At 45.3% G+C, this 26028-nt stretch overlaps 7 protein-coding genes across 7 annotated transcripts; 4 read left to right on the top strand and 3 right to left on the bottom strand.

Annotated features, from left to right (window-relative positions):
* Positions 1-1934: 1934 nt before the first annotated feature.
* GL218_01743 (Exoglucanase 1) lies at positions 1935-3491 on the bottom strand (the record flags this gene model as incomplete). The annotated part of the gene is made up of 4 exons (XM_033578223.1): positions 1935-2129; positions 2186-2301; positions 2365-2803; positions 2874-3491. 4 exons carry the CDS (start codon positions 3489-3491, stop codon positions 1935-1937), a joined length of 1368 nt encoding a protein of 455 aa, XP_033438409.1.
* Positions 3492-6699: 3208 nt separating this feature from the next.
* Positions 6700-8731, top strand: GL218_01742 (GTP-binding protein 1; the record flags this gene model as incomplete). Its single annotated transcript, XM_033578222.1, has 3 exons — positions 6700-7273; positions 7331-7519; positions 7572-8731. The coding sequence occupies 3 exons, from the start codon at positions 6700-6702 to the stop codon at positions 8729-8731; spliced, it is 1923 nt and encodes a 640-aa protein (XP_033438408.1).
* A 1820-nt stretch (positions 8732-10551) lies between these two features.
* On the top strand, positions 10552-12544 carry GL218_01741 (Isotrichodermin C-15 hydroxylase; the record flags this gene model as incomplete). Its single annotated transcript, XM_033578221.1, has 7 exons — positions 10552-10611; positions 10688-10961; positions 11131-11417; positions 11473-11903; positions 11963-12077; positions 12146-12312; positions 12376-12544. 7 exons carry the CDS (start codon positions 10552-10554, stop codon positions 12542-12544), a joined length of 1503 nt encoding a protein of 500 aa, XP_033438407.1.
* Positions 12545-13658: 1114 nt separating this feature from the next.
* On the top strand, positions 13659-14631 carry GL218_01740 (uncharacterized protein; the record flags this gene model as incomplete). The annotated part of the gene is made up of 2 exons (XM_033578220.1): positions 13659-14049; positions 14204-14631. 2 exons carry the CDS (start codon positions 13659-13661, stop codon positions 14629-14631), a joined length of 819 nt encoding a protein of 272 aa, XP_033438406.1.
* Positions 14632-15081: 450 nt separating this feature from the next.
* On the bottom strand, positions 15082-16225 carry GL218_01739 (Alcohol dehydrogenase 1; the record flags this gene model as incomplete). The annotated part of the gene is made up of 2 exons (XM_033578219.1): positions 15082-16082; positions 16165-16225. 2 exons carry the CDS (start codon positions 16223-16225, stop codon positions 15082-15084), a joined length of 1062 nt encoding a protein of 353 aa, XP_033439433.1.
* Positions 16226-18383: 2158 nt separating this feature from the next.
* On the bottom strand, positions 18384-22506 carry GL218_01738 (Leptomycin B resistance protein pmd1; the record flags this gene model as incomplete). The annotated part of the gene is made up of 3 exons (XM_033578218.1): positions 18384-21382; positions 21436-22360; positions 22417-22506. 3 exons carry the CDS (start codon positions 22504-22506, stop codon positions 18384-18386), a joined length of 4014 nt encoding a protein of 1337 aa, XP_033439434.1.
* A 1219-nt stretch (positions 22507-23725) lies between these two features.
* Positions 23726-25638, top strand: GL218_01737 (Siderophore iron transporter mirB; the record flags this gene model as incomplete). Its single annotated transcript, XM_033578217.1, has 3 exons — positions 23726-23967; positions 24053-24669; positions 24722-25638. 3 exons carry the CDS (start codon positions 23726-23728, stop codon positions 25636-25638), a joined length of 1776 nt encoding a protein of 591 aa, XP_033439437.1.
* Between the last annotated feature and the right edge of the window lie 390 nt (positions 25639-26028).

The raw sequence follows: 26028 nt of genomic DNA, 5'->3' as shown, positions 1-26028 counted from the left end.
TTGCTCCTTGTCTGACGCCTTTTTCTCGGCCTTAATGCTTAAGTTTTTCTTGTACACGTTTGACTCCATAAGGTACAAACGACTTTGGCGACACTAGATTTACGTAAGCGGCGACTTTGAAAACTTAGCCAAATTCAAGGGGGATCCCGACTAATAAATTTTCATACCTCCAGTCTTTTTAGAAACACCGTTATGTATTAGGTACCTATTTTGTGGGCAAGGGGCCAAAGAAGACGCGTTTTAATTTTCCAAATGGCGAAAGTCTTATAAGATTTTTTTGTAAACCATACTACACACCTTACACACCTAACTTCCGCAACATCAACGCCGTAAATTGCCCCACAATCAGCCCTGCACACATTACGGGGTCGGAGCATATGAACATTGAAAACCCGTATAAGGTTAGCGAAGGAAGACGGAGCAGCTGATGCAATACTTACCATGCAAACAGCAATTACGCACCAAGTAATCCTATTTCAACTACTGACAATGACGCCTTCATCAGACGTTGTGATATAATGGAGACAACCACACCGCTGCATTAACTCATGAGCTCGGTTCACCTATTTTGGCTAATTTGGGAAATAGACAAAGCTCTTATTCGTGGCGGACTCCTTACCATGATCTGGTAAGAGATTTTATAGACCCACTTGATCGAAGCCATCGTGAAGGACGGAGAACGTACGATGGTTACTAGAACCACTAGAGAACCATAGGAGAACCACGAGCCGATGGCTAGTGGGCCGCGTTACTCGATCGTTACCCTATAAGATCCACAACGGTGCGACCGTATACCGAATCGGGGGCCGGCGGAGGTGGGCGAAGGACCTGGAAGAGGTCCGAACCAAGTTCTAGAAGAGAACAAGGAATAACTATGCCAAATGGAAAACAATGGTAAAAAGATCAAATTTTGAAATCTGAATATTCCCCTGACTATCCAATCTTGGACTAGATCTGTGGGACTTTACTTTACTACTTAGGTAGAGATCATAGCTGCTATGCAATAATTTGAGATTTTGAACTTGATAGATCCTTTAAAAATTGATCTTGCCTTATACCTCTAGAGATCTACAGTTGTCACATGAATTGTATTTTTGTACTTCTGTAAATTTGTGACCTAGATACATAGTACATAGTGTAACCATCGGCTGTTGAGGTCGTTTCCTGGTGACAGGAAAATTATTTTTTCCCCATACAATTCATAACCTTGGCAATTTAAGTAACCCGGCGGGGCTCGCCGAATTTTGAAAGCCCCACCTGGTCACAACTCCTGAAATATTTTCACCCAAGTTTTCTCTTAGTTGTCTCAACTCTCCACCTTTATCCACACTCGCGAACTAGATTTTTTGTCTATGTGGATATTTTAATCCACTCTTTTTGTGAGCCGCAACTTGCCGCCGATCCATCGGTGGAAAAAAGATTTTTCCCTAGACGAGGGCAAACAGGGAATGCAATTTTCTGTTCGCCATACCTCATATCGGCTATTCGATCCTCATTCTATTCGGCATAGTTGCTATGGAGACCTCGCTTTTCATAGGCTCACAGTTCTTGAAGTATCATCGTCAATATCAATTTTAGATCGTCGATTCTACAACACGGGAAGGTGATACTAAGTGTGACACATCCCATTTATGGACCTAACTGTGTCTTGTTACCAATAATTAATTAATAACTACTATTAGGCGCCTCAAGATACGTTACATCATATGTCAAAGTTTTTATAAGTGGCGTAGGATGTAGTGCGTATACGAAGTGCAAATTATTTTTGGTGGAAAACGTTGATGAGAAACCTTCATTTGAATACTTTTACTTCTATCTCTTAACTATCCCATATATACAAACTGATTGTTGTAAGAATCATGACAGCGAAGTGAACGGATCCTTCATGTCTAGAACACGACCACCTTTGCGGGGAGCGGGGAACACGCTTTAACTTAAAGGTTGTAAGTCGATCCGATGGGTCCGAACTTGAAGTTGCTGTAAGTGACCTTGGCGTTCTTGAATTTTTCACGGACTTGTTCGGGCTTGCTGCCGTTAACGTCGCATTCACCGCGGGGAACGCCCGGCTCGGACGCGGCGCGGTCAAGGGGATACTTCTGGCCATCCAGCCAAAGCATGTTGGCGTAAGCCTGTCGAAATGTCAGATTACACTATTTGCTAAGGGCAGGTGATATATTCCACTTACATCATCCCAGACGGATAAAACCAGCACCATAGGCTTGCCGGTGGCCTGACCCATCGCCTTCAAACCGCCCATCTGCTGGAACTGCTTGTTGTCCTTGAAGATATCCTTAGCAGCATCTATTTGCAGGATTAAGCGTTAGCGGTATTAATATCAGTGTGGATGTTTGAACAAAAACGTACCACAGAAGCCAGCATCGATCGTGCTACCACCAGAAATGTACTTGGACTTGGGAACTTCAAACTTCTTGCCGTTCTGGATGAAATACTGAGAGAGACTTGTAAGAGATGTGCCGGAGCCGTGAAACTGGGTCACGACGGTAAACTTCTTGCTAGTATCGATCGTCTTTCCCTTGCCGTAGAAGTCGGTATTGCCGTGACGGAACGGGTTCAAGTCACAGCCATCAGGGTCACAGCTACCCGAGTAGCGATCCTCAGAGTATGTACCGCCGCAGTCCTTCGTGTTGCAGACGAAGTATCCGTCTTTTTCGCATGGGTGAGGGGTCAATGCGAATGACATACTGTTGGCCTCCCATAAGTCCATTTCAGCACAGCAGGCTCCCGAGTTACCGATACCAGAAGACTTGTCCGTCTTTGATGGTTCCCAGCCCTCAACATTGGCCTAGAAGAAGAAGCGCAAAGTTAGTTAACGTCCTATTTAGATATATTGGAACTGCTTGAGCCTGGCCTACCTTGCCACCAACCCACTTCAGATCTCGAGCACACTGCGAATCGCAGTATCCGGTACCATACTTGGCACCGGCCTTGTTAGACGGATAACGCGTCTTTCCACCATCTTCGTCCATGGACACGAAGTACACTGCACCGTTCAGACCACAGCCAAGGTCAGCGTTCTCAACATCGAAGGCGATTTCGTTGCCATTGGCTGTGAACATCTGGTACTTATCGGCGCCGTTCATGAGATAAAGGCGGGACCCTATATTCACACCATATTGGTGTTGATTTTGGAATTTCATAGTCACGGCGTTGCCGGAGGTGCTCACACCATATGTGCCCGAATAATCGGCACCCTCGATGGCACAGTTCTTCGTACAAGTGTCGGCATCTGGGCATGCAGTCTTGTTCCAATCATTGCCATCGTAGCAGTTCTGGTAGCCATCCACCACGTGAGTCCATCGCCAGTTGGAGTCGATGACGAGCTCGCCGTTGACGTTGGAGCACTTATTGGGTCCAGTACAGCGCTGCCAGGTGATCTTAGGGTGCGTCTCGGTATCCTCCTTGCCGACTTGCTGGGCATGGCCGAGGGCCAGCAGAGTCGCCAAAGCGACAGTGGTAGCTTTATTATACATCTTAAGAGAAAGAATCTAGCAAGTAGTAGGTGCTATTCTAAGATGGTGTGGTGAGTGAGAAGTCTGAAGCTAGGGGCTTGCTTGAACCTTAAGCTCAGAAAATGACATGATCAAGCCGCCTTTTTATTTTCATCGTGAACGCAAGTCTACTCGAACGGGAAAGTCATTTGCGGAGGCGAATACAGGATTGGATCGTGAACCACATCGTACGAGAGAGGAAAGACGGTCCTCTTTCGTTCCATAGCCCAGAATCTTGGGTGAAGAGAGCAAATCAGATTCACGATCCGGTTAAATGAGGAAATGATTTACGGTTCCCCTAGGTTTGCAGACCCGTGAACAGGGGTCATATGCAGCTTGCACGAGCGTTGCTTGTTGCTTGGCCACAGACTGAAATCAATTGAAGATGGAAGTGACTTAGCAGGAATCCACATCTTCCAAGTAGTGTATAGTCGCTCTCCGGCTTAGACGGGCCGGACCCACGAGAGCTATACTGCCATAACTGATGTCACGATATCAAACAGGAGGAATAGCTGAGAGCAGCTACTCTTAAGTGAGGGTCTCTAGAAACTTTCCGACTTTACCAGCTTGAAATCGCCATAGCGCTTAACCATCCGCTTGAATAAACCGAAGGCGGCTACAAAGATATCATAGATCAATATCTTGCTCAGTTGATTAAATTACTTTGCCTCTCAATTGATTAAAATTGATTGAAGATCGGGCTAGAACAAGGTCAGGTTCTAAACTCTCACTTCACGCCGTAGCCTCTTATGCACCTTATACGTCGAACCTCATGCACTCATTCACATCATATATTCTTCCAACAGTTCATTTTATGACGTAAATCTACCATCATGAAATTGTATCACTGGGCTTCCTTTTACATAGTAACTTGGAAATCTTGATACTTTCGACTGTTGATTCCTACGATGAATGAACGTTCGTTGTGAGATAAGCAGTAACCGATCCCTACTAGAATCGGTGAAGATCAGCGTACCCGACAACCTGGGTCTCATAATCGTCCAATATTGAGATGTAGATATGTAGATTCAAAATCAAGTGACACAACAGGGCAAGCCGCGACGCAGGATGCAGATCGGGTGTCGTTTCCGATCATATTCATTAACCTTATCTCTCTAAGGCTAGTCCCCCAAATTTCTCCACATGTCTTTTCCCCAAATGCTCATCTATTAAAGAATTCCCCGCTTCGTGCCTTCTGATTCTGCTTAACTACCCCAATTCCCCAGACGCCTCTTGACCTCTTGAAGACTAGCTTCTGAACTGCCGGACCCTTCATCTCCGTGATGAGAAACCTAATGAAGTTAATGACGTTCAGGACAAGACATAAATAACGTCGAGGTCTAGGCGCCAAATCGGCCATTATCCAGATTGAGTGGATACGGCGTCATAATAGGAGATGCTATCTGGGCAGAGTCTAGGCCAAGACGGCCCCGGGGAAGCTGGCAGGAAACGATACTACCTCCACCATAGTATAGGGAATTCCTCATTGGTGACCGATGCTTCTCTCTTCACATACGTGCAAGCGGAAGACAGTCCCGGCGCTTACCTATCACCGGTACCAGAAATCTATCTAGTCTCTCCAGTCCGAATCCCCAGCTAGGTGATTCCGCAGCATGACAAAGGCACTAGTAAGTATTTAAAGAATATGGACACGACCTTGCATTCGGAATCCGGACCAGAGACGGCTTGGAATTAATTTATGGGGTCGTACCAGTACGGTACATGGTCTTGTTACACCCCTCGAAAGACTAACAAAGTTGGTCATGTGAAACTATCTTCGGCTCCCACCGCCGTCGCGGTATAATAGAACAATTCTATAATACGAGAAATACTCTAGATTATACACCAATGTGCGCCTAGAAGTGCTCGAGCAGAAGACCCTTGTTTAAAGGGTAAGCGGTCTGGGGAATATCAGATGTCTTCTGGAGTTGAATCTCAGCTCGTGTGTATCTACCCAACTATATAATATCCGGGGATAGTCGCCAATGGGTAATCCGCATATATTTTCTTCTTGTTTTCCGTTAAGTATGGTTCGATGAGTACAAGCCTCCCTTAAAGTACTTGTGTCATATAGGTAAGCTGCACGTGGCTATCGAAATGGTTATATAATCTAGGATAGGCACGTGTTTGGCAGGCATATTTAATTTATCGTTGAAAGTGTCTAGGCCCTCGGGGTGTTTCTTTTATATAATAGTTTAGCCGCACGTATATACGAGTCCACCTATACTTTGAGTATTTTCCTATATAGGTAATTTAGTATTCTAGTTAAATTATACTCTTATTTCAAAAAACCCTATCTTATATAATATTTCGGCTCACTATACTTCTAGAATAACGAATTATAAGAACTCGCGATTTTCGTTTCAAGGCAACGGTATTTCAAATAGAATCATATCTCTCATATGATATTAAGGTAGGCCCATGTAAGTATAGGTACTAATTAGTTAAATAAGCTACTTGAAAGGTTTAGAGGCTTATTTTACTACCGCTTTTGTCAACAATGCTAGTGAGTAGGTGTCATGAGGCAGATCCAAACAACATGGAAACAACTTCAATGTCTCGAGAGGAACTCTAAGCCAACTACGGAAGCCAGTGGCTTTACATATCAATCACATCCTTTTATCTGAATGCCTCATCTAGAATCTTGGCAGTCAATTTTATCCCTATTTATAGCGTACTCCCGAGTGTGTGGACTGTAGAACTTATGAGAATGTCTAAATTATCAGTTATCATTTCTTATCGCACTCTTACATTAGTTAAAGGCGATTGGCTGTATACCTCCTAGGTAGCAGCCCTGTTCTCAATTAGCCTTACTGGGCTGTTATCGATAAACTGTTGGGAATCTTTAGCGTCGCGGGGTGGAGCGGGGATCTTTCGGAAACGTGGTAGGTCTATGTGGCTTGACTTATGATTGCGTGAGGTATGACGGTGTGCCCTGCGCCTTCCCCCGAGCTCGCCCGAGTTACTCATTGACCGACTGACTTTATGACTCGATTTCGAGGAACTTTCAAAAATATTCAATTCTTTGCAAGTTTTCACTTAATTTGATCTTTTGCTCATACCTAATACCTAATCTATTATTGATATAATAGTTACCTATAATGAACGTCGAACGTCGAACATCGAACCTAACCTACATATTCAAATACTCTCTTATTCTATTAATGATCACTCGAATATACTAACAAACATGACGAGCAAAGGCGCGAAACAGCTGCCGCATGAACGGCGAAAAGGAGAAGCGGCCCTAAGCGAATTTGCCGAATTTGTTGAAAAGCAACAAGCATTGCGATACCCGAGTACCAAAGCCACCGACCGTATTGAGCACCACGAAGAACTCGATATTCTCGACTCATTAAACCTGGGCGATTCCGAACCTCATGTACCACTGCGCGATCTCCTACTCTCACCTTCCGACAATGCAACAGCCCAACAGAAACTGTCCGAATATATCGACGAGCGACTCTTGGAGGGCCACGGCGAGGCAGTTTTTGACCTAGGATTTGAGAATAATGGTGAATCGATGCGCCTCACCAGCGATGAGTGGAAAATCGCATTAGATCGCTTAAAAGAAACTGCTAAGAAGGCACACGCCGACTGTGATATACTACTCACTAAGAATGTCGGGGGCGACGTCGAAGCTGAGTCAACAATTGCAGGGAACCAGAGTAAAGACAAAGACTGTACCGGAAAAATTCTGATACGGCAAAACCCCATTACAATCGAGCAGGTCATCGAAACAAGAATAGCCGTTGTTGGCAATGGTGAGTTCGGTCCGCGTGTAGAATGATATAAATAGCTGTGCTAACACTTATATATAGTTGATGCCGGAAAAAGCTCTATGCTTGGGGTCTTAGTTAAGGGAGACCTTGATGATGGACGAGGAAAGGCTCGCGTCAATCTCTTCCGTCATAAGCATGAGATAGAAACGGGTCGCACCAGTTCCGTCGGGATGGAAATAATGGGTTTCGACACCATGGGAAAAGTTGTCACATCCGACACCCCGGGGAGTAAGTTATTCAAAATCCCAGCTATACTTTCTTACCGCTTACTGTGATATAGGGAAACTGTCGTGGGAAGAAATTGGCAAACGTAGCGCCAAAGTGATCACCTTCACCGACTTAGCCGGTCACGAACGCTACCTACGAACTACAGTCTTTGGTCTATTATCTAGCAGCCCTAATTATTGTTTACTGATGGTTGCCGCAAATAATGGGCTAATTGGTATGAGTAAAGAACATCTTGGTATCGCTCTGGCCTTAAATGTCCCAATCATGGTAGTAGTTACCAAAATTGACATATGTCCTCCAAATATTTTGGAACAAACCATCCAGCAGATTACTAAAATCCTAAAATCTCCAGCGGCACGAAAAATGCCTATATTTATTAACAATCGCGAAGAGTGTATCAACACCGCTACCCAGTTTGTGAGTCAACGAATATGTCCTATATTCCAAGTCTCCAACGTTACCGGCGAGAATCTTAACCTTGTTCGCACATTCTTGAATATTCTTCCGCATCATGGACGTTATGACTCAGATGCTCCCTTTGAATTTCATGTCAATGACACCTTCTCTGTCCCTTTCGTTGGTACGGTAGTTAGTGGTATCGTCAAGTCAGGGGTAGTACACACTGGCGATAGCGTTTTAATCGGACCGGACTCGCTGGGTCAGTTCACTCAAACTAGCATTCGGTCCATCGAGAGAAAAAGAATCAGTGTACCCGCAGCGTCTGCAGGCCAATCCGCCAGTTTCGCATTGAAAAAAATGCGTCGAAAAGACGTGAGGAAAGGAATGGTAGTCTTACCAAAAATCGAGGGACAACCGGCTCCTAAAGTTTACCGTGAATTTGTCGCCGAGGTCTTGATTCTCTCGCATGCAACCACCATCAAAACCAAATATCAGGCAATGCTTCATGTCGGGCCAGTCTCCCAGACATGTGCAATAATCGATGTAGATCGCCCCTTCATACGAACCGGCGATCGGGCAACTGTAGCATTCCGATTTGTTCAGCGACCAGAATACTTGGCCCCTGGGGACAGGCTTCTATTTCGTGAAGGCCGAACTAAGGGTCTGGGCATTGTCAAATCGGTTGGGTATGATCCAAAGAAACCCTTGATGGCTGATCAGTCGGATGGAGGTGCCGCGCAAGAGCCTGATGAGAACCACGGTTCTACTGGAAAGGGTATTCCGTCCTCTACGGGTGTGAGGGCTGGCGCCTAGTAGCACAAGACCCGTTAACTCTCGCTGTGGAATTATGCGCAGCCTGGGGTCGTATTATGGCGTAAGGGTTGGGGTTATCTCCCGGGATACTTTCGGGTTGAAGATAATTATGTCTCATCCCGTCATCATTTTGAATCACATTAAATCAAGTTTGAAGAAGGAATGCATCATAGTTGCTAGCGGAGTTGGGCGTTTCGTGCTCCAGGGGTTTGGGGCGGTGTAATACCTCATCCTACATACCCTGAGGCATTTGTCTCATTGTACTTGACTTATTTCTAGTATGGAATATATCCAGTCGTTTACATAGGGGCTCACTACCCCTTCTCTATTCCTTTCTCCGATGCCGCTTGATAGTAGAAGCTAAACTGCATATGACACTTCGTTATTAATTAACTACATGTAATCCACGGCTTCTAAGTATCCGTCAACTCTTGTATTAAAACGCCTATGTTGATCTTAGATGTCATTGATTTATACCCGGCTTTATCAGTGGGGTATCAGGTGAGAGGTCGGGACTTTTACATGACCCTTACTGGGTAAGTTGTGATAGGATTTAAATGCCCATGAGTCACTTTACCTTAGGATATTGTGTCAAGTGCGAGTAAAAGCTTCCTGGGCATTTGGGATATATGCCTTGTTATCTTATGCATGACTTTACTGTTTTACACAATTATGGTTTTCTATTATTATTTTTTTTTTTTAAAAAAAATTTAGATTTAGATTTAGTTTTTAGTTTTACGTGTATATTTGTTTGTATGTATGTGTTTATGTATGTGTATGTGAGTTCTCCGGTAACTTAAACGACTTCTTTTAGTTATTGTAACTACGTTGAATAATTGACAAAGTTATCATATAAGAAAGACCCGGGGGGTGGACATTTACTTACTAAATTTCAACCCTGTTGGATTACGCAGTCAAAGACTATAATTAGCACTGCCTCGCTTTAGATAAGAAATATGTATAAATCTGATTCGGAGAGTTTTCTTTTATGCGGCTGAACGATGGTCCGGTACTGCTACGTTGCGGATTTCATGGGGGACTTCGGCTTTTTCTAAGCGAGCAAAAGTTCGGGTTCCTCGAAGACCCCGTCGAGTCCGTCAACTTGACGATGCCGTGACTCTCCTGCGCAATTCGGAAGGGCTGCCGTTTCGACGCTTTGCCCATTGAGGCGAAGACGTTGCGATCGATAATCGACGCGACGAATCATATTATGTACATGATACGGCAAGGTAGGCAATCGTTTTGAACCAATAGTTATGGGCCTGTTCTAGATTAACAACCTGGTCTTGGACTGCCGATGTACACCTTGTGCACCGGGACTGTGCGGGCCGGGATCATCTGTGGGGGGGAGAGGGAGGGAGATTATACAAAACAACATAAATCCCCTAGTGTCAACGGGTGATCTACAGCAAGGATCGTGATGTAGTCTAGCCTCTCTACGTAGATCAGTTCGGAAACTCTGCTCTGCTATTGGTTGGGAAGTTCTTCATCTAATTCGTTATTATCAAATCGTAAGGTATGCGTAAACGATTACGGGACGGCACGGGCCTGTCGGAGAATGGCTAGACATGGTTGCCTCATAGCAGGGGTCTATTGTCCACTACGAAGAAGTCAAGGCTTGTATCAATCTTCTTCGGGGTTATCGATGCTGTATACCGTACTGTCATGGAATATCCTTTTGTGAGGACTTATCAGTATGGAGAGCCCAAATTCCCGGTATATAAACCAGAGGGTTTTCCCGTTACTGGTAGTGTAAAGAAGTCTGATTAAGACAAAGCAAAGATATGAATGAACTAGAAGCTCCAGCATCGAACTTCACTATGGCGCCTGTTTTCGAGTTTGGTGATCCTGTTAATATTCCTTTGATAGGAGCAGCATGTGTAAGTCACAGATCGTCCAGCTCTTAAAGATCTAAGAGTTACTAGTTTGCCTATTTAATACTTACACTATAATTAGTTAGCAATCTACGTCGTAGGGAATATATTCTACAGACTCTTTTTGGATCCTTTACGCTCCATCCCCGGACCATTCCTCTGGCGCTTCACTAATCTACCGCGAGTTTATCATATATTAAAAGGCGATATACACGCTAAAGTCCTAGAGTTGCATGTCAAATACGGACCAGTTCTCCGACTCACACCTTACGAAGTTGTCTTCAGTGACCCCCAAGCATGGAAAGATATCTATGGTCACCGCGTTGGCGATGCCCTAGAGAACCCCAAATGGCCGCGTAAGTCACATCCAGACCTGTGTTTCCATATTATGACTCTAGAGCGGATTTTTCTAGCATACGTAACATTTCATAGATACTAAACAGAACGCTATGGTCTTATCCTTTCCTACTACAGCCCTATTTGAAATCTATTTTGACACGTGCTGTGCTAACTTGAGGCCTATAGAATTCTACAAAGCAAATACCGATCTCGCTGAAAGCTTTTTCACCGCCGAACGTAAGGAACACGCAATCCAACGCCGGCAGCTTTCACACGGGTTTTCCGATAAGTCGATGCGAGAGCAGGAATCTTTGATCAAGGGATATGTGGAATTATTGATACAACGGCTACACGAAAACGCTCAGAATGGCGCGGCTCGGCTTAACATGCGAGACTGGTACAACTGGACAACATTCGATGTCATCGGCGACCTAGGGTTCGGGAGGTCATTCGGTTGCTTGGCGGACACAGGTGTATGCGATACCAGACCTCCATGGAGTTGCAAAATAAATTACTAACTCATCATAGTATCATCCTTGGGTGAAGCTCATTACGCAGACTTTTAGGGAGTCAGCCGCATTCCAGAGCTTGGCACACTTGGGCTTACGGCCGGTAGTAAAGTATGCTTACCGATTAGGATTAATGGTCAAGAACAAGGAGAACCTCAACCTCGTCGCGGAAACACTCCAAGAGAGAATCAAGCTTGGTAAAGAGAGGCCTGACTTGATCGACGGGTTCGTTAAGAAGAAGGACGAGTTGGGCATGTCCTTCGAATCTCTCGTTAGTAGTGCAAATCTGTTGATCGTCGCTGGCTCGGAAACTACAGCCACACTTTTGAGCGGAGCTACTTTTCTCTTGACTACGAACCCGGATAAGCTTGCGAAAGTCACTGAAGAGGTCCGTTCTTGTTTTGAGAGCGACCAGGAGATCACCCTTACATCTGTTAGCCGACTACCTTAGTAAGTGCCATTCCGCACATTCGTCTATGAACCGTACCATTAGCTAACAAGAGCTTTAGCATGCTTGCATGCCTTAACGAGGCTTTGAGACAGTATCCCCCAGCTACTAGCGACTTACCAAGAGTTACACCCAAAGGAGGTGCTACAATCTTGGGGAGATCTCTACCCGAAGGCGTAAGTGGCTGATTTGCTATCCTTTCTTCCGTTATATATAGTAATGCTTACTCGATTTATGGCAACAGACCGTCGTATCAGTCTTCCAATACGCCGTAAACTACGATCCGCGATTCTGGAAGAACCCTTTCAAATTCGCCCCCGAGAGGTGGCTGGATGATCCGGAATACAAGGACGACCAGCAGGACGCCATGCAACCGTTTAGCACCGGACCGCGAAACTGCATCGGTAGAAAGTAAGTCCTAGTATAAAATCCTAAATAGTAGGAGATATGAATTGCTAACACATGCTGCTATAGTCTCGCATACGCTGAAATGCGTCTCATCCTGGCCAAGATTCTTTTCAACTTTGACATGTCCATCGATGACGAGAGCCTAAACTGGTTCTCAAACCAGAGGGCATTCAGCGTGTGGGAAAAGCCGCCTTTGTATATCCACTTGACACCCGTTACCAAGAAATCTGAGTAAACGGACACATGACTAAGTCGAGGGGCATTTAGGTAGGATAGGATGGCTAAATTGCATATTTTGATTTTGGGATACTGGTGCTCTGATAGAGTATCAAGCATAGTTGCTGACACGAGCTAGTTCTCGTACTTTTATGTATTTATTTTGTTAGTACGGTTGGGTGGATTGGGTACACAGGTATAAAACTTAGGAACTTCACTCAATATATTAGACCTGAATATTCTATAAAACATGCCTAGGTATTCATATGGTAACGAGAGTTAGGCACATGAGTTTTGAATGGTGAACTTTATCTAACGGATGCCTTCGTTTCTAGGTCTATTTGATTTGTAAAATGATGTAGCCTATTGCACTCTTAACGGGATTAGATCTTGGAACTATTGCTGACATAATTCTCACGTATGTCTCTAAGCGGAGTTGAGAGTATGACAGGTACATGTTTATAAGTGAGCAGTGTGTATAAGATCTCTACTCACGATCGTTGTATAAAATGACTAGTCACAATATAAATCTTGTAGTGAGACACATTAGATTTCTTTTTTCCAATTTCTTTCAGGATATGCATATATTTTTAAACCATGATATATATGCTTCCGATGCCTATTATCCAGCTCCGGGCTAGCCTGATATTTTCCTGAAAGATGTTGACCAAAGTGAGGAACCTCACAGTGTCGTCTGAAGTAGTAAACTAAGCTTCTTGACATGGCACTGTAAGCTTAGTCATATGCTTGAACAAAAGGGCTGTCTAGTTTCGGAAATAGGACTCCTAATAAGTGGTCAACGGTTTAGCTGAGGTTCATTATCTCCTTCGAACTATGTAATATCACTTAGCTAATATCAAGATGGCGAACGATGGTATTGGATCAAGTAAGCAGCTCCCCTGATGTTAACTAGTGAATTACCAGTTTTGAGAATTGCTCACAATCTGATTGGATGGCTCGTACATACCTTATACATTAGCTGGATATGTAAGCTTATGATAGTGAGCTCAGCTCTCACTAGATCGTACTATATAAGATATTAAGACTTCGTACTTCTAACGCAAAAGACGTCGAGCTGCAAAACCTTGACTTTACAGGGATAATAAATCTTCTTACCCTTCTTCCTAGCCAAGATGGTTCGCATTAATCCATTAAGCGTGCTCTTCGCCCTCGGCTTAACAGCCGTTCAAGCTACACAGTTCTGGCACAACACCGGAACGAAGGCCGGATGGGATACCTTTACACACGAACACAAAGGCACCGTCGATGAAGTGACGGATCGGGTCTACAAGGGCCCTACGGCTCTTAGAATGACCCAAATCCATGATGCGGGCTATAATGGCCGGTATCACTCTGAAGCTGTCAAGTACAATGTCTACCGCAAAGGCGACACCGGATTTTACGGATTTGCCTTTCTACTCCAGGATGGCTGGCAGTTCAACCCGGCCCAAGGTTACAACCTCGCTCAATTCATTGCCGATTTCTCGGATCTTAAATGCGGCGAGGATTATATGCCTAGCACTAGTATGTATTATTCTTTACCACATATTCTTCGGAGTGACTATCTAGGACGTTGGAATTTATTAGTCCAGATGATAAGAAAGCGCTTCAATTGAGACCATACAACCGCCCTAGGCTTTATTTTTATAGATGCAATTGCTAACAATCATCATTTTAGTGGTTTGGATCGACGGCGACCAACTCAGCACCAGGGTAAAATACGGCAACGTATGTCCCACAAACCAGCAAAAGATCAAGGAATTCAAAAAGCTCAAGACGGTAACCGCCGGCGTATGGCACCGCGTCGAGATCCAAGCGAGCTGGAAGAGCGACAGCACCGGGTTTTTCAAGCTGTGGTACGACGGGGAGAAAGTCGTCGAAGCATACAATCTCCCGACGACGGTGGGCGACGGACGGTATTTCCAGTTCAGAGTCGGGCTGTACGCCAATGCTTGGCACGACCACGGCTACGAGGGTACTCAGGCGACTAGGCAGGTCTGGTACGATCAGATTGCTGCGGGCTCTGCGTTTAAGGACGCGGACCCGGGGGCATGGGTTGCGAGCGCTAGTGGCATGCGGTTTCAGCCATCTTCCGAAGATCTATAGATTTGGACGGGGGTGTGTGTGCATTGTGCATGACGAAAATAGGTTTGCTGTGTCAAGGGATGAGCATGTTTGTTTAAAGTCTTGCAATATACCGTGTAACCCCTGATTTTAGAGACGTGTCTGATGTATGTATATCTTCTATTGAAGATATATGAATATTATTTATAATAAAGTCTTCTTAGAATTCCATAGGGGTTCTTTATGTTCGCATAACCTCGGATGGTATAGTTAAAGACATGAAAGACGCTACATGTAAGAATTGACACTGTCACAGCAATTAAGAAATTGTTAAGATATAAGATTTCAATTGATAGGTACATTTGTACACTCATTCATCTCGTCTAGCCGTTGTCGCATCATCCAACCCGCCTGTATGAACTTTATATACAACATAAGAAGAAGAAGAAAAAAAAAGCATTATTGTACCCCTTTAAACTCCATTGACCCCGTCTATTTGCTTGTGTCGACGACATACCGACCGGCGATCTTGCCAGCCTTTAGTAAGTCGAATACCTCTTGCAGCTGGCTAAGGCCGACTACCTTGTAAGGCGAGGAGACGAGCCCTCTCCTGAAGAAGTCGATGGCTTCGGCGGTGTCTTGGCGGTTACCGACGTAGCTGCCCTTGATGGTGATCATGCGGACCACGGTGTCGAATACTGGTGCCTTTAAGTATGCACCTGCGGGTAGACCGACGGCAACGATGGTTCCGCGGCTACGTACGTACTCGCTAGCTTGTTGGAAGGGACCTTCGCTGACAGCGAGTAGGAGGACGGCTTGAGGGCCGAAGCCATCGGGTGTTGCTGCCTTGACGTCTTGGACTACGTTCTTGCTCTTGGTGAAGTCGATGTAGTCTGTAGCACCGAGATCCTTGCAGAGCTTGCCTTTCTCTTCACCACCGTCAATGGCGATTGTGTGTAAGCCCATTGCCTTGGCGTACTGGATAGCCAAGCTACCAAGACCACCTCCGGCACCGACGATGGCGACTTGCTGACCGGGCCTCGCGCCGGACTCCTTCAGTGCCTTGTACACTGTTAGACCAGCGCATAGAATGGGCGAGACTGCTTCTAGGCTGACGTCCTTCGGGATCCTGGCAACGTGAGCTGCCTTGCCGATAGCATACTGTTGGAAGCTACCGTCTACTGTGTAGCCTGATAATAAGGCATCGGGGCAAAGTGATTCGTCAGACTGTCGGCAGAATGTGCATGTCAGGCATGATCCGTTCAGCCATTTGATACCGGCGTGGTCTCCGATTTCAATGTCCTTGACAAGCTCGCCACGTGCGACGACAACACCTGCACCTTCGTGACCACCAATGAAGGGCATCTTGGTGGCAAGTGGCCAATCGCCATTTAAGGCGTGTAGGTCTGTGTGACAGACACCAGAATACTTGATGTTGATGAGTACCTCATCAGGTCCTGGCTTAGGAACTGGAACCTTCTTATATTCGACGGCTATTTGATGTTAGAAACTGGATGAGATATGCCTATCTATAAATAGATTAGGTATTGGGTAGTAGTATAGGGTTTTACTTACGTCCACCGGTCTTTTCGACGACCTGCGCCCACTGTTCGCTCGGAATTTCAAAGGAACTCATGTTTCTTTTTTGAGGAATTGTTAATATGGTTGATCGAGGTTGAGATGAGATGAATGTTAGTCTAGGATTCGGAAGTCTATTTAACTTATATCGAAGTTGTTTGATGATGATGGTGGACTTAAGAATGTTTGACGCGATAATCATGATGTATAAATAAGATGCTTCTTGTAACATACACAAAGACCCCGTTAATAGTGAATCAAATTAAGTCGTATTGGCCAATGGAGCTCGCGCCCGCCCGGAAGCGTCTCGTTGAAGTCTCCTTTCAATGGCATGCTTAAACGTCACCTTACCCCTCTCACCACCGCAAACTACAATGGGGCTCCTAATGCTCCTAAGGCTCCTAAGGCTCCTAAGAGCTCCGTACTAGTAATTTTCAACAGGAAGATCCATGTTGCCGGACGATCTAGAGTTTTAGCTAGACCGTAGCTAATCGTATGCAAGTACGGAGTAGGCCGGGCGAAAGACTTGGTTGGTACGGCGTAAGGGACGATCGCCGCGATAGACCAGTTTGAGATGTTAAAATGTCAGGCGCTTCTTTGGCTTATGTGCAGACTGTACAAACTATGCAGACCAGTGGTACCGGGCGGAGCAGACATAATAGACCGCACCACTAAACGTTAGGAATAGTTATTCGGTTATTGGTAGCGCTGCAGATATGAGAATAGCGTCGAGCCTTCGGCCGCGCGGAACTCCTCCAGCCCCGTCTCCATTCCGGTCAAACTTGGAGTACATACATTACATTAGAATTCATGCATACCTACCTGTTATTGGACTTCTTAGACTTCTTTGATGTAACTTAGCGTCTTAACTTGCAGACTTCAAACGCGGGGAAGTTGGGGAAATACGCCGCGTGGACGATCCCTTTGTTCCCATTTCCATTGTATTATTTCCTATCTTTACCCGCATGACGCAAATCTCGCATAGTTCATGTAAGTTTGTTAGTTTGTTAGACGAGCTTCTGCAGAAAGTCGAGGTTTGATTGTTAGTTCTAGACTCGGTGTTATTTTTTTTTTTATGATCATATGATTTTGACCAAATGGGGTGACGGAATTGACAAGGATTTCTTTAGTGTACAGTAGCACAGTATTATTATAAACTGTAATGACAACACAATGCTGTCAATGCTGTCAATGCTGTCAATGTCAGCCCACATCCTTTTAAGCGGGGGCGGGTCCCCCCTTTATTGTTCAATTCCCATAACTCTCAGCTCACCTTTTGGTATCCGGTGGAATGGAAGTGGAAGCTGTATCATGTGGCTTTTTCTCTTCTTGCAGCTGAGGTCATTCTACATAGTTGGGCCTAGTATCTCAAGAAAATCGAACTATTGCTAGTTATACGACGAATATTGATACCTACCTAGGTATCTTTGTTTAAGGTAATTCCCTCATACATGGTAGGTAGGTATGTATTCTGGATTTATTATTTCATGTAGGTAGGCACTTATTCATACATGTGCATATACATTTGCATATACATGTGCATACTTGAAGCCATTGTGTGTGATACAAAGATTTAATATATACTGTGATAGATATGTGGTTAAGATAGCTACATGGCAATGTTTGTACGGGATTCCATATCTAAGGCAATATGTGCTCCGTAAAGTAGTTAATACCTAACATTTAATAAAAAGATATATTATTAAAAACGGTTATCCATATGAGATGTGCATCTTTTAGATCGTTTAGGTTTGATCTCGTGTAAGTCGGCTGTTTCGATGAAAATTTAATATGTACAATTCTAAGTTTCATGTCGTACAGATAAACGTCGAGACCGCCATTTCAATTCAGCTCCTATTTGTTTGCTCTAATGTTAGCCTCACTTTAATTATGTCTCATCTCATTCCACTGTACTGGTAAGCTCGGAGATGCGAATTGTATTCCGAGATCTCCGTCCTCCGATATCCACATTTTTAATCTTCATACTCGTGTTTGTGGTTACACTTTCATCTCATAACATCTCACAAGAGCAATACTCTTAAGATACAAGAATAACAAACTGGTTATTAAAAAGTAATATATACAAATTCTATTCTATAATTATTCAAAAATCTATAAACATTTCATATTATATTATATAATTGACGTCTCATTATGCGCTCATATCCGAGAGTGTATTACCTAAATATAGATCCCGAGATGACCCTCAACTTTTTTCACCCATCCAATGTTTGGTGCAGAACATTTACGCGATAGCTCTCGCTACGAGTCAACAACTCTTCGTGTGTACCCCTTTCGACACATTGACCATCTTCGATCATGAAGATTACGTCTGCGCGTCGGATAGTATGCAACCGATGCGCGATGGCCACCACCGTTATGCCCCGCGTCGCCTTCTCTAATCCGTCCTGAAGTAGCCTTTCCGACTCTGCATCCAAAGCACTAGTCGATTCATCTAGGAGTAGCAGCCGTGGCTTACGCACTAATGCTCTAGCGATGGAAAGACGTTGTTTCTGGCCACCTGAAAGTTGACCCCCACTATGTCCGCATTGTGTGTTGTAACCGTCTGGTAGAGCTACGATAGTATCATGGATATTCGCCAACTTGCATGCATCCTCAATGTCCGCATCTGATGGTTCTTCGTCTGGGCGAGCACCGAGGGCGACGTTAAACCGAATGCTGCCGTCGAATAAGACGCTGTCCTGTGGCACTAGACCGATGTCATCTCGAAAGATGGGTTCTTTTCTGCCCGAGATATCTATGCCATCGACTTCAATCGCGCCCGATTCCGGGCTATACATGCGTTCTAGTAATGATATGACTGTTGATTTTCCGGCACCACTAGGACCAACAAGAGCGCAGAACTGGCCTGGGCGAATGTCGATATTCAGACCTTTCAAGACTTGTCGATTTGGTCGCGCGGGATATGAGAATTTCACTTGCTTGAAGCTTACCGCAAGGCCCTTAGCATTTGATGTTGATACTCTCTTTGACTCAACAGCCGCCTCTGGGTCACGGCGATTTACCCCCTTTGCCAACATGGTTTTAGATGAGCTTAGGTCTATGAGGTCGAAAATCTGACCCACTGCCCTTCCCGCTCTTGTTATTTCAGGGGCGAGGGTAAAGAGTTGACCCCAAAGCTGGGCACTTACTAGAAGCGCCATCAGTACGATGAAGAATTCGACTTGCGTATAATGGCTTTCGATAATCTGTTTGGCTCCCCACCAGTATATGAACGCATAGATGAGATTTGACATGCTGAATGCAATCGCGAGGAATAGGTTGGCCCACAGGCTAGAGCGTGTCATCTCATTACGCGGCGCCGAGAGAGAGCGATGGTATGTCCCGAGTACCTCTTGCTCGAGGGATAGTGCTGCAACAGTCTTGATTGAATTTACAGCCTCGACAGTAATGCTCACAGATTTGGCGAATGCTTTTTCGTGGCGTTCTGCGAAACGAGTGAGGATACGCATTTGCATTATTCCTGAGCCAAGCATAAGCGGTACTGTTGCGAGACAGACAATTGCTATTTTCCAGGCAATGATGAGTGTCATAATGACCGCAGCAATAAAGTTAACACCAATAGAGAAGATAGTTCCTATTATCGAACCCGTTAAACCTTCGACGGCAGCCGAGTCGCTTGTAATATACGACAGTAACATTGAAGGGGTGCGATTCTCGGACTGGTGCCACTGCAGGTCTTGCTCAAATAACGAGCGGAAAGAGAGTACCCTGATTGTATAGAGAAGCTTTTGCGCGATCCAGCCAAACGCCGACCAACTCACTGCATTGGCGAATAATTCGATAATGGCAAGCGCGAAGAACATAAGGCCAAAAAAGCTACCCGCTGCTCGAATAGCATCCTCAGAGTTGCAAGGGCTTAAAGCACCGATCGTGTTACCGAATATCAACGCCGATCCGGAATATGTCCCGCCAACAATGAGAGCTGCAAAGAGGGCAACAAATACCCACAGCAGATAAGGTCGAGTTATTGTCGCTAGACTTTTAATTGTGGCCCATGTCGGCCTCGACTGATCGGATATCTTCGCCTCCTTTTCCACATCTATTTCAGTTTCGGTGGTGACAGCTTCACCAACATTTTCGTTCTCCTTAGTGAGCGACCGGGATACCTTTTCCATGTCTATGTCTGAATGGGCCAGGTCCTTCGTAGTACTTTCCTTTGCAGTGCTTACGCTTGAAGTCTCCGATCCCATATTCTGCAACCGAACAAGGGCCGCATAATCGGTATTTCTAGCAATGAGGTCGAGGTGACTGCCCTGTTCTATGACTTTACCATTGCGCATGACGACGATATTGTCAGCATTTTTGACAGTCGCTAGACGATGCGCAATTGATATTACTGTCCTGCCCGTAGAAACTTTGTCGATAGCGCTTTGTATACGCCGTTCGCTAGCCGAATCGAGAGATGAAGTCGCCTCGTCTAGAACTAAAATCTTGGGGTCTTTGACCAGAGCTCTTGCAAGTGCCACGCGCTGTTTTTGTCCACCGCTTAGCAGGTCACCATTAGGACCGACGGTCGTACCGAATCCATATTCCAAGTTCTCCAGGAAGGCATCAGCATCAGCAAGATTTGCCGCTCGCTGGACCATTTTCACAATTTCAACAGTCAGATCACCATACGGCTCCGCAGCAGTAACAATGTCTTGTCCGCCTCGTACCGCCTCTGCTATTTGGGATAGCTGGGTACTAAGAAGAATAGACTGCAGGGGGCCATGCTCCGGGCGAGGAGAGTTCACCAATCCAAGAGCTATGTTTTCAAAGACTGATCGATCTAAAAGTAAGGGGTCCTGTTGAACAAGGCCAATAAAGCTTCGTAGTTGGCGCACATTCACATCACGGATATTTCGGCCATCCACATACACGGTACCTTGGTCGGGATCGTATAATCGTGTCAGTAAGCCGGCAATTGTCGATTTTCCACTACCAGATAAACCAACGATTGCGGTCTGTTTGCCTGCTGGAAAGTGAAGCGTTACACCCTGAATTACGGGAACGTCGGGACGAGACGGGTAGGTGAAGTCGACATTTTCAAGTGTAACGTCACCCGAAAATGACTCGAATTCGTCTCCTTGCGAGGGAAGCGTTCCGTCGATTTTCGAATGGCGATCGATATCCTTCTCAAGCTTTTCTAACGCAGCCGTGGCAGATCCAAAGATCTGTAAGTATGGCGATATTTGACTAATCACAAGGGAGGCTAGAAATTTGGCATCAGAAAGCAGTTATAATAGCTCCGTACAGGGGTCTTACCGTCAACTAGAAGGAATATGATAGTGTATGTTGTGCCAACAGTCACTCCCTCCTCACGACCAGCAACGACATCAGCTATGGTTTTACTGCCCTGCCAGTATGCCAATCCGCTTGCCGAGAAAGCTATGAAATATAGCAGCCCAGACTGCACAGCGGTTGCGATAGCTTTCTTGACCCCGTTCTTTTTTGCCACGAGGAGCTCATCGGCGAATTTTTCTTCGAGGCGGTTATTAGCTCTGAACGCATGTACAACCATAACGTTTGACAAGCTCTCTAAAGCGATGGATGATGCGGACGCAACATGTTGTGATGCCTGGCCCGAGTATTTGCCAATAAAGTGACCGCCGACAAGGGACATCAACATGAATGCAGGAACCAATGACACTAGAATGCCAGCTAGTTTAGCGTTCTTGATAAAGGCCACGACATATGAGGTGATGAACATCGCAAGTGAGCCCATATACACGCCAACCTTTTCAGATGTACCACTTTTGATGACGTTAATGTCGGCACTCAAACGCGAGGAGACCTCTCCGGCTGGTAATTTATCGAAAAATGATACCTCCTGACGTAGCAAGGAGCGGAAGTAACGCTCTCGTAACCGGTGAGCAAGCCGATCGCCAAACAGGTTCCAGCATACGGAGAATATGTAAACAAGTGCAAGCTGGGCTAAGGCACAAGCCATAACTAGCAATACCTTTTCATTCACATCGGATTGGTACGTTTCCGGGGAGGTTGTTTGTTCACCCGCACATGTTTCCGAATTAAGGTCGTCTAATAGCTGGCCAAAAAGGATACCGAGAAGCGGAAATGGTATTCCAGCAGCAATTGAAGCAATGGTACCGATTACCAGCAACGAAATGTCTGTTTTGCTCGGTTCGGCGTAAGTCAGGAGTCGGAAGTATCGAAAAAGACCTCGTGATCCCTTCATAATCGATTAGTTTATTAAACGTAGTGAGAAGAGTACGTCGGCAACCTTACATTGGATACCATTGACGTTGCTCTATGGAAAACGGAATCCTTTGCACCTCCACTGGCATTCGAATCATGGTTCTGAGGCGTGTCACCCATCGTGACGAAATCCCTTTTTACTTTGACGCCTATGATGTTTGTTGCCTGAATCAAGAAACTTCCAACATATTCAACATGTCAAGAAATTTTTCCTATCCCCCCCCAAACGAACAGGCCCCATGGATCCATCTTTTTTTTCTACTCCTCGCCGGCATCCGGAAGCACGATGCGCCGTAGTAAATTCCAATACAACCTCGTCCATGACGATACGGGGCTAGATGGAGCCAAGGAACGGACTCCATAAACCAATCTTGATGAGATGCCTTCTCATTTCGGCGACTCTGGATCGGTATATAGTTTTTATGATGTAACACTAACTCCAATGTACAGAAAATACAAAGCTGTACTTGGAAAAGAAAGGTTGGGATTCCCTTGTCTCCGAGGACGGGGTCTAAGAGAGATGAGGGGATATGATTCGCAGCGACTAAACCTTGAGTGGTAGGACAATGCTGTTTCGGGGTCTTGGCATGCAGCATCTGATAAGATCATTCTTAGCCAAGCTAAGATTAGTGGTGGATCATGCTTTTGTTTAAATTATGAATGAGTTATCTGATGGCGCTAGAAGGTAAGGCCGGTCCACAGGGACAACACATCATTATTCGGGCAGTAGGTGGGTGGCAATTATCACTCACACTTACTCTAACTGTTCTAACTCACTGTACCGGGTAGACAAACAGGTAGGCAGGTAGGTAACCCAGAAGGTAGGTAACCGTACCTACCTATAGGCAGTATGTCGCGGAACTATACTGGGATTAGAGTTTAACCCGACCCAATATTCGGATCGCCCTGTACGACTTGATATACGACGGAGACTTGATGTACGACTTGACTCAGTCAGCTGGAGTCTCTAAAGGGTTTATTTTGTATCACCTCAAGTTTTTTCAACTTGTTTATTTTTCCTTATTTTCTGTATTGTACGCGCAATACTTCAAGCCTTCAAGCCCCCATGGCTAAGCCACTCTGAGTCAAAGTTGCGCGAATATATCCCCTAAAACCCCCCCACGCCTTTGCCCTGTCTCAGGAGCTGAGAGGTTCCATCAGCTGACAGGGTGGCCTGATGACCAAACAAACATCCACTACCCAGAATCCTGGATGAATATTATTATATTGTAACGGTAAAAATTAACGTGCACTGCCAATTATTTTAACTTTTCATTTTTTCATCCTGGAGTCGATATCTATGTCAAGACTTCATCGACGTCTTCCTCCGTCAACAAACATGGAAGAAGACACGATAACAAGTAGCCAGGAGCCACTGCTGGGTCGGGGTTCAAGTAGCGACGATGATGGTAATATTCGAAGAGATTCGTATGGATCTACTACTTCCAGCAAAGATGATGTGGTAGTCACCATCGACCCGACGGATGATAGAGCAAGTATCGATACCCAGGATGGCATCAAGCAGGCCGATGCTATCAATCAAGTTTGGTCAAGAGCTGTGCTCATTCTGGCATATTTCTTGTGAGTCGTGATCGTGACAGCAATAATAGTTACGCATCCAGCGGTCGATATCGCGGTTTTAGCTGATCGTTTGTCGTATCTCTAGCATTTTCCTGTGCTCGTTTGCGAATACTCTTCAGTACCAAGTTATGTCGAACTTGCAGCCCTTTGTCGTCAGCGAATTCAGTGCACACTCTTTAATCCCCACCATCGGCATAATAGCGTCTATCATGAGCGGCGTTTTAAAACTGCCCATAGCTAAGCTAATCGACTCCTGGGGCCGCCCACAGGGTCTCGCGTGCGTAATCGCGCTTGCGACCTTGGGACTTATTCTTATGGCCGCGAGCCAGAATGTCCGGACGTACGCAGCAGCCGAGGTAATCTACCAAGTCGGTATCAGCGGTTTTACCTACGTCCTCGACATCATCATCGCCGATACTTCTTCGCTTAAGGATCGAACACTTGCGTTTGCATTCAACTCATCACCTACATTGATCACCACATTCCTCGGGCCAGTGGTAGCTAACGCATTCCTCAAAGGAAGCGGTTGGAGATGGGCATTTGGTCTCTCTGCCGTGTTGTTTGTTGTTCTTTCTCTGCCTATTCTGTCCATTTTGATCATCAACGCGCGAAAGGCGAGAAAGTTGGGTCTACTTGGGGAACGCACTAGGAGTGGCCCGTGGACTATATCGAGATTACGCCAAGGTTTGATTGATATTGATGGTATGTCGACTTACATAACGATATCCATAAGCTGGAGTCTAACTTTTAGTAGCTTTAGGAATGTTCCTTGCCGCCGCCGGCTTAACTTTAATCTTGGTCCCATTTTCGCTCCACGGTTCTGCGGTAAACAGCTTAGTCGCCATTACGCCTATATTCGGTGTCCCGTTTCTTGTTGCATTTGCTATTCACGAGCGTAAAACGAAGCGGCCGTTCGTACGATTCTCGCTCCTATGCTCCCGTAACGTGGCGGGATCTTTCCTACTATCTATCATAATATTTATTGCATATTTCGCATGGGATGGCTATTATACATCGTATTTACAGGTTGTGCATAACTTAACCGTCGAAGAGGCCGGCTACATAGGCCATATTTACGGCCTTGGTTCATGCATTTGGGCCGTGGTTGTGGGGTATTTAATCAGACGGACGGACAGGTTCAAGTGGCTAGCTTTATCTGCTTTACCGGTGCATCTTTTAGGCGGCGCATTAATGATTATCTTCCGTCAGCCGGACACGAATATCGCATGGGTTATCATGTGTCAAATTCTTATTACGATCGGGGGTAGTACGCTGGTTATGTGCGAACAAATAGCAGTGATGGCGGTTGCAGACCACTCTGACCTAGCCTCCATCATGGCTATTCTGGGTCTTGCATACTACACGGGCTCGGCAATAGGGAGCTCGCTCAGCGGTGCCATCTGGAACACAACACTTCCAACAGAGCTTGCTAGGCTCTTACCCGAGGTCCCTTCTGACGAACTAACCCTAATCGGGTCAGATTTAAAGAGACAACTAAGCTATCCTATGGGGAGCGCGATGCGAAGCGCTATTATTACTGCATACGGCATAGCCCAGTCCCGGATGTGTATTACGGGGACCCTCATATCACTTTTCGAAATCCTCGCGGTGGGGATTTGGAAAGATGCTAGAGTTAGCCAGTCCAAGCAAGTCAAAGGAACTGTGCTATGATGATAGGTAGTAAATATGGGCTGTATATGATACCCAGGTTAGAGTTCATCTTGGTGGAGGTGGTGGTGGTGCATTAGAACTTGGTATATCTGGCAACTTTGGCGTGTTACAGGCGTTGGAGCGAGTTTGCATAAGCATGATCTTTAGGGATAACATATGAATTTAGACCAGCATTAAGAGCCCTTTTTTACATAGAATACCTAACCAGCTAACATTAAGACACGTGTAAAAAAAAAATAAAAAAATAGGAGACTACATAAACAGGTACTCACATGTAAAGAGATACATGTAACTTTGTAAAAACATTGCCCAACAGGTAATTGTCGTTAAAGTACCTCGAGGTACTAGACATGTATACTATCATGTATTCATGTATATGTGTGTGTAGTA

This window comes from Daldinia childiae, assembly GCF_008694065.1.
Source record: "Daldinia childiae strain JS-1345 chromosome Unknown Scaffold2, whole genome shotgun sequence".
In the NCBI taxonomy this organism is placed as follows: domain Eukaryota; kingdom Fungi; phylum Ascomycota; class Sordariomycetes; order Xylariales; family Hypoxylaceae; genus Daldinia; species Daldinia childiae.
Note: the sequence above shows the minus strand (reverse complement) of the source record. Positions and strands in the feature narration are given on the sequence as shown.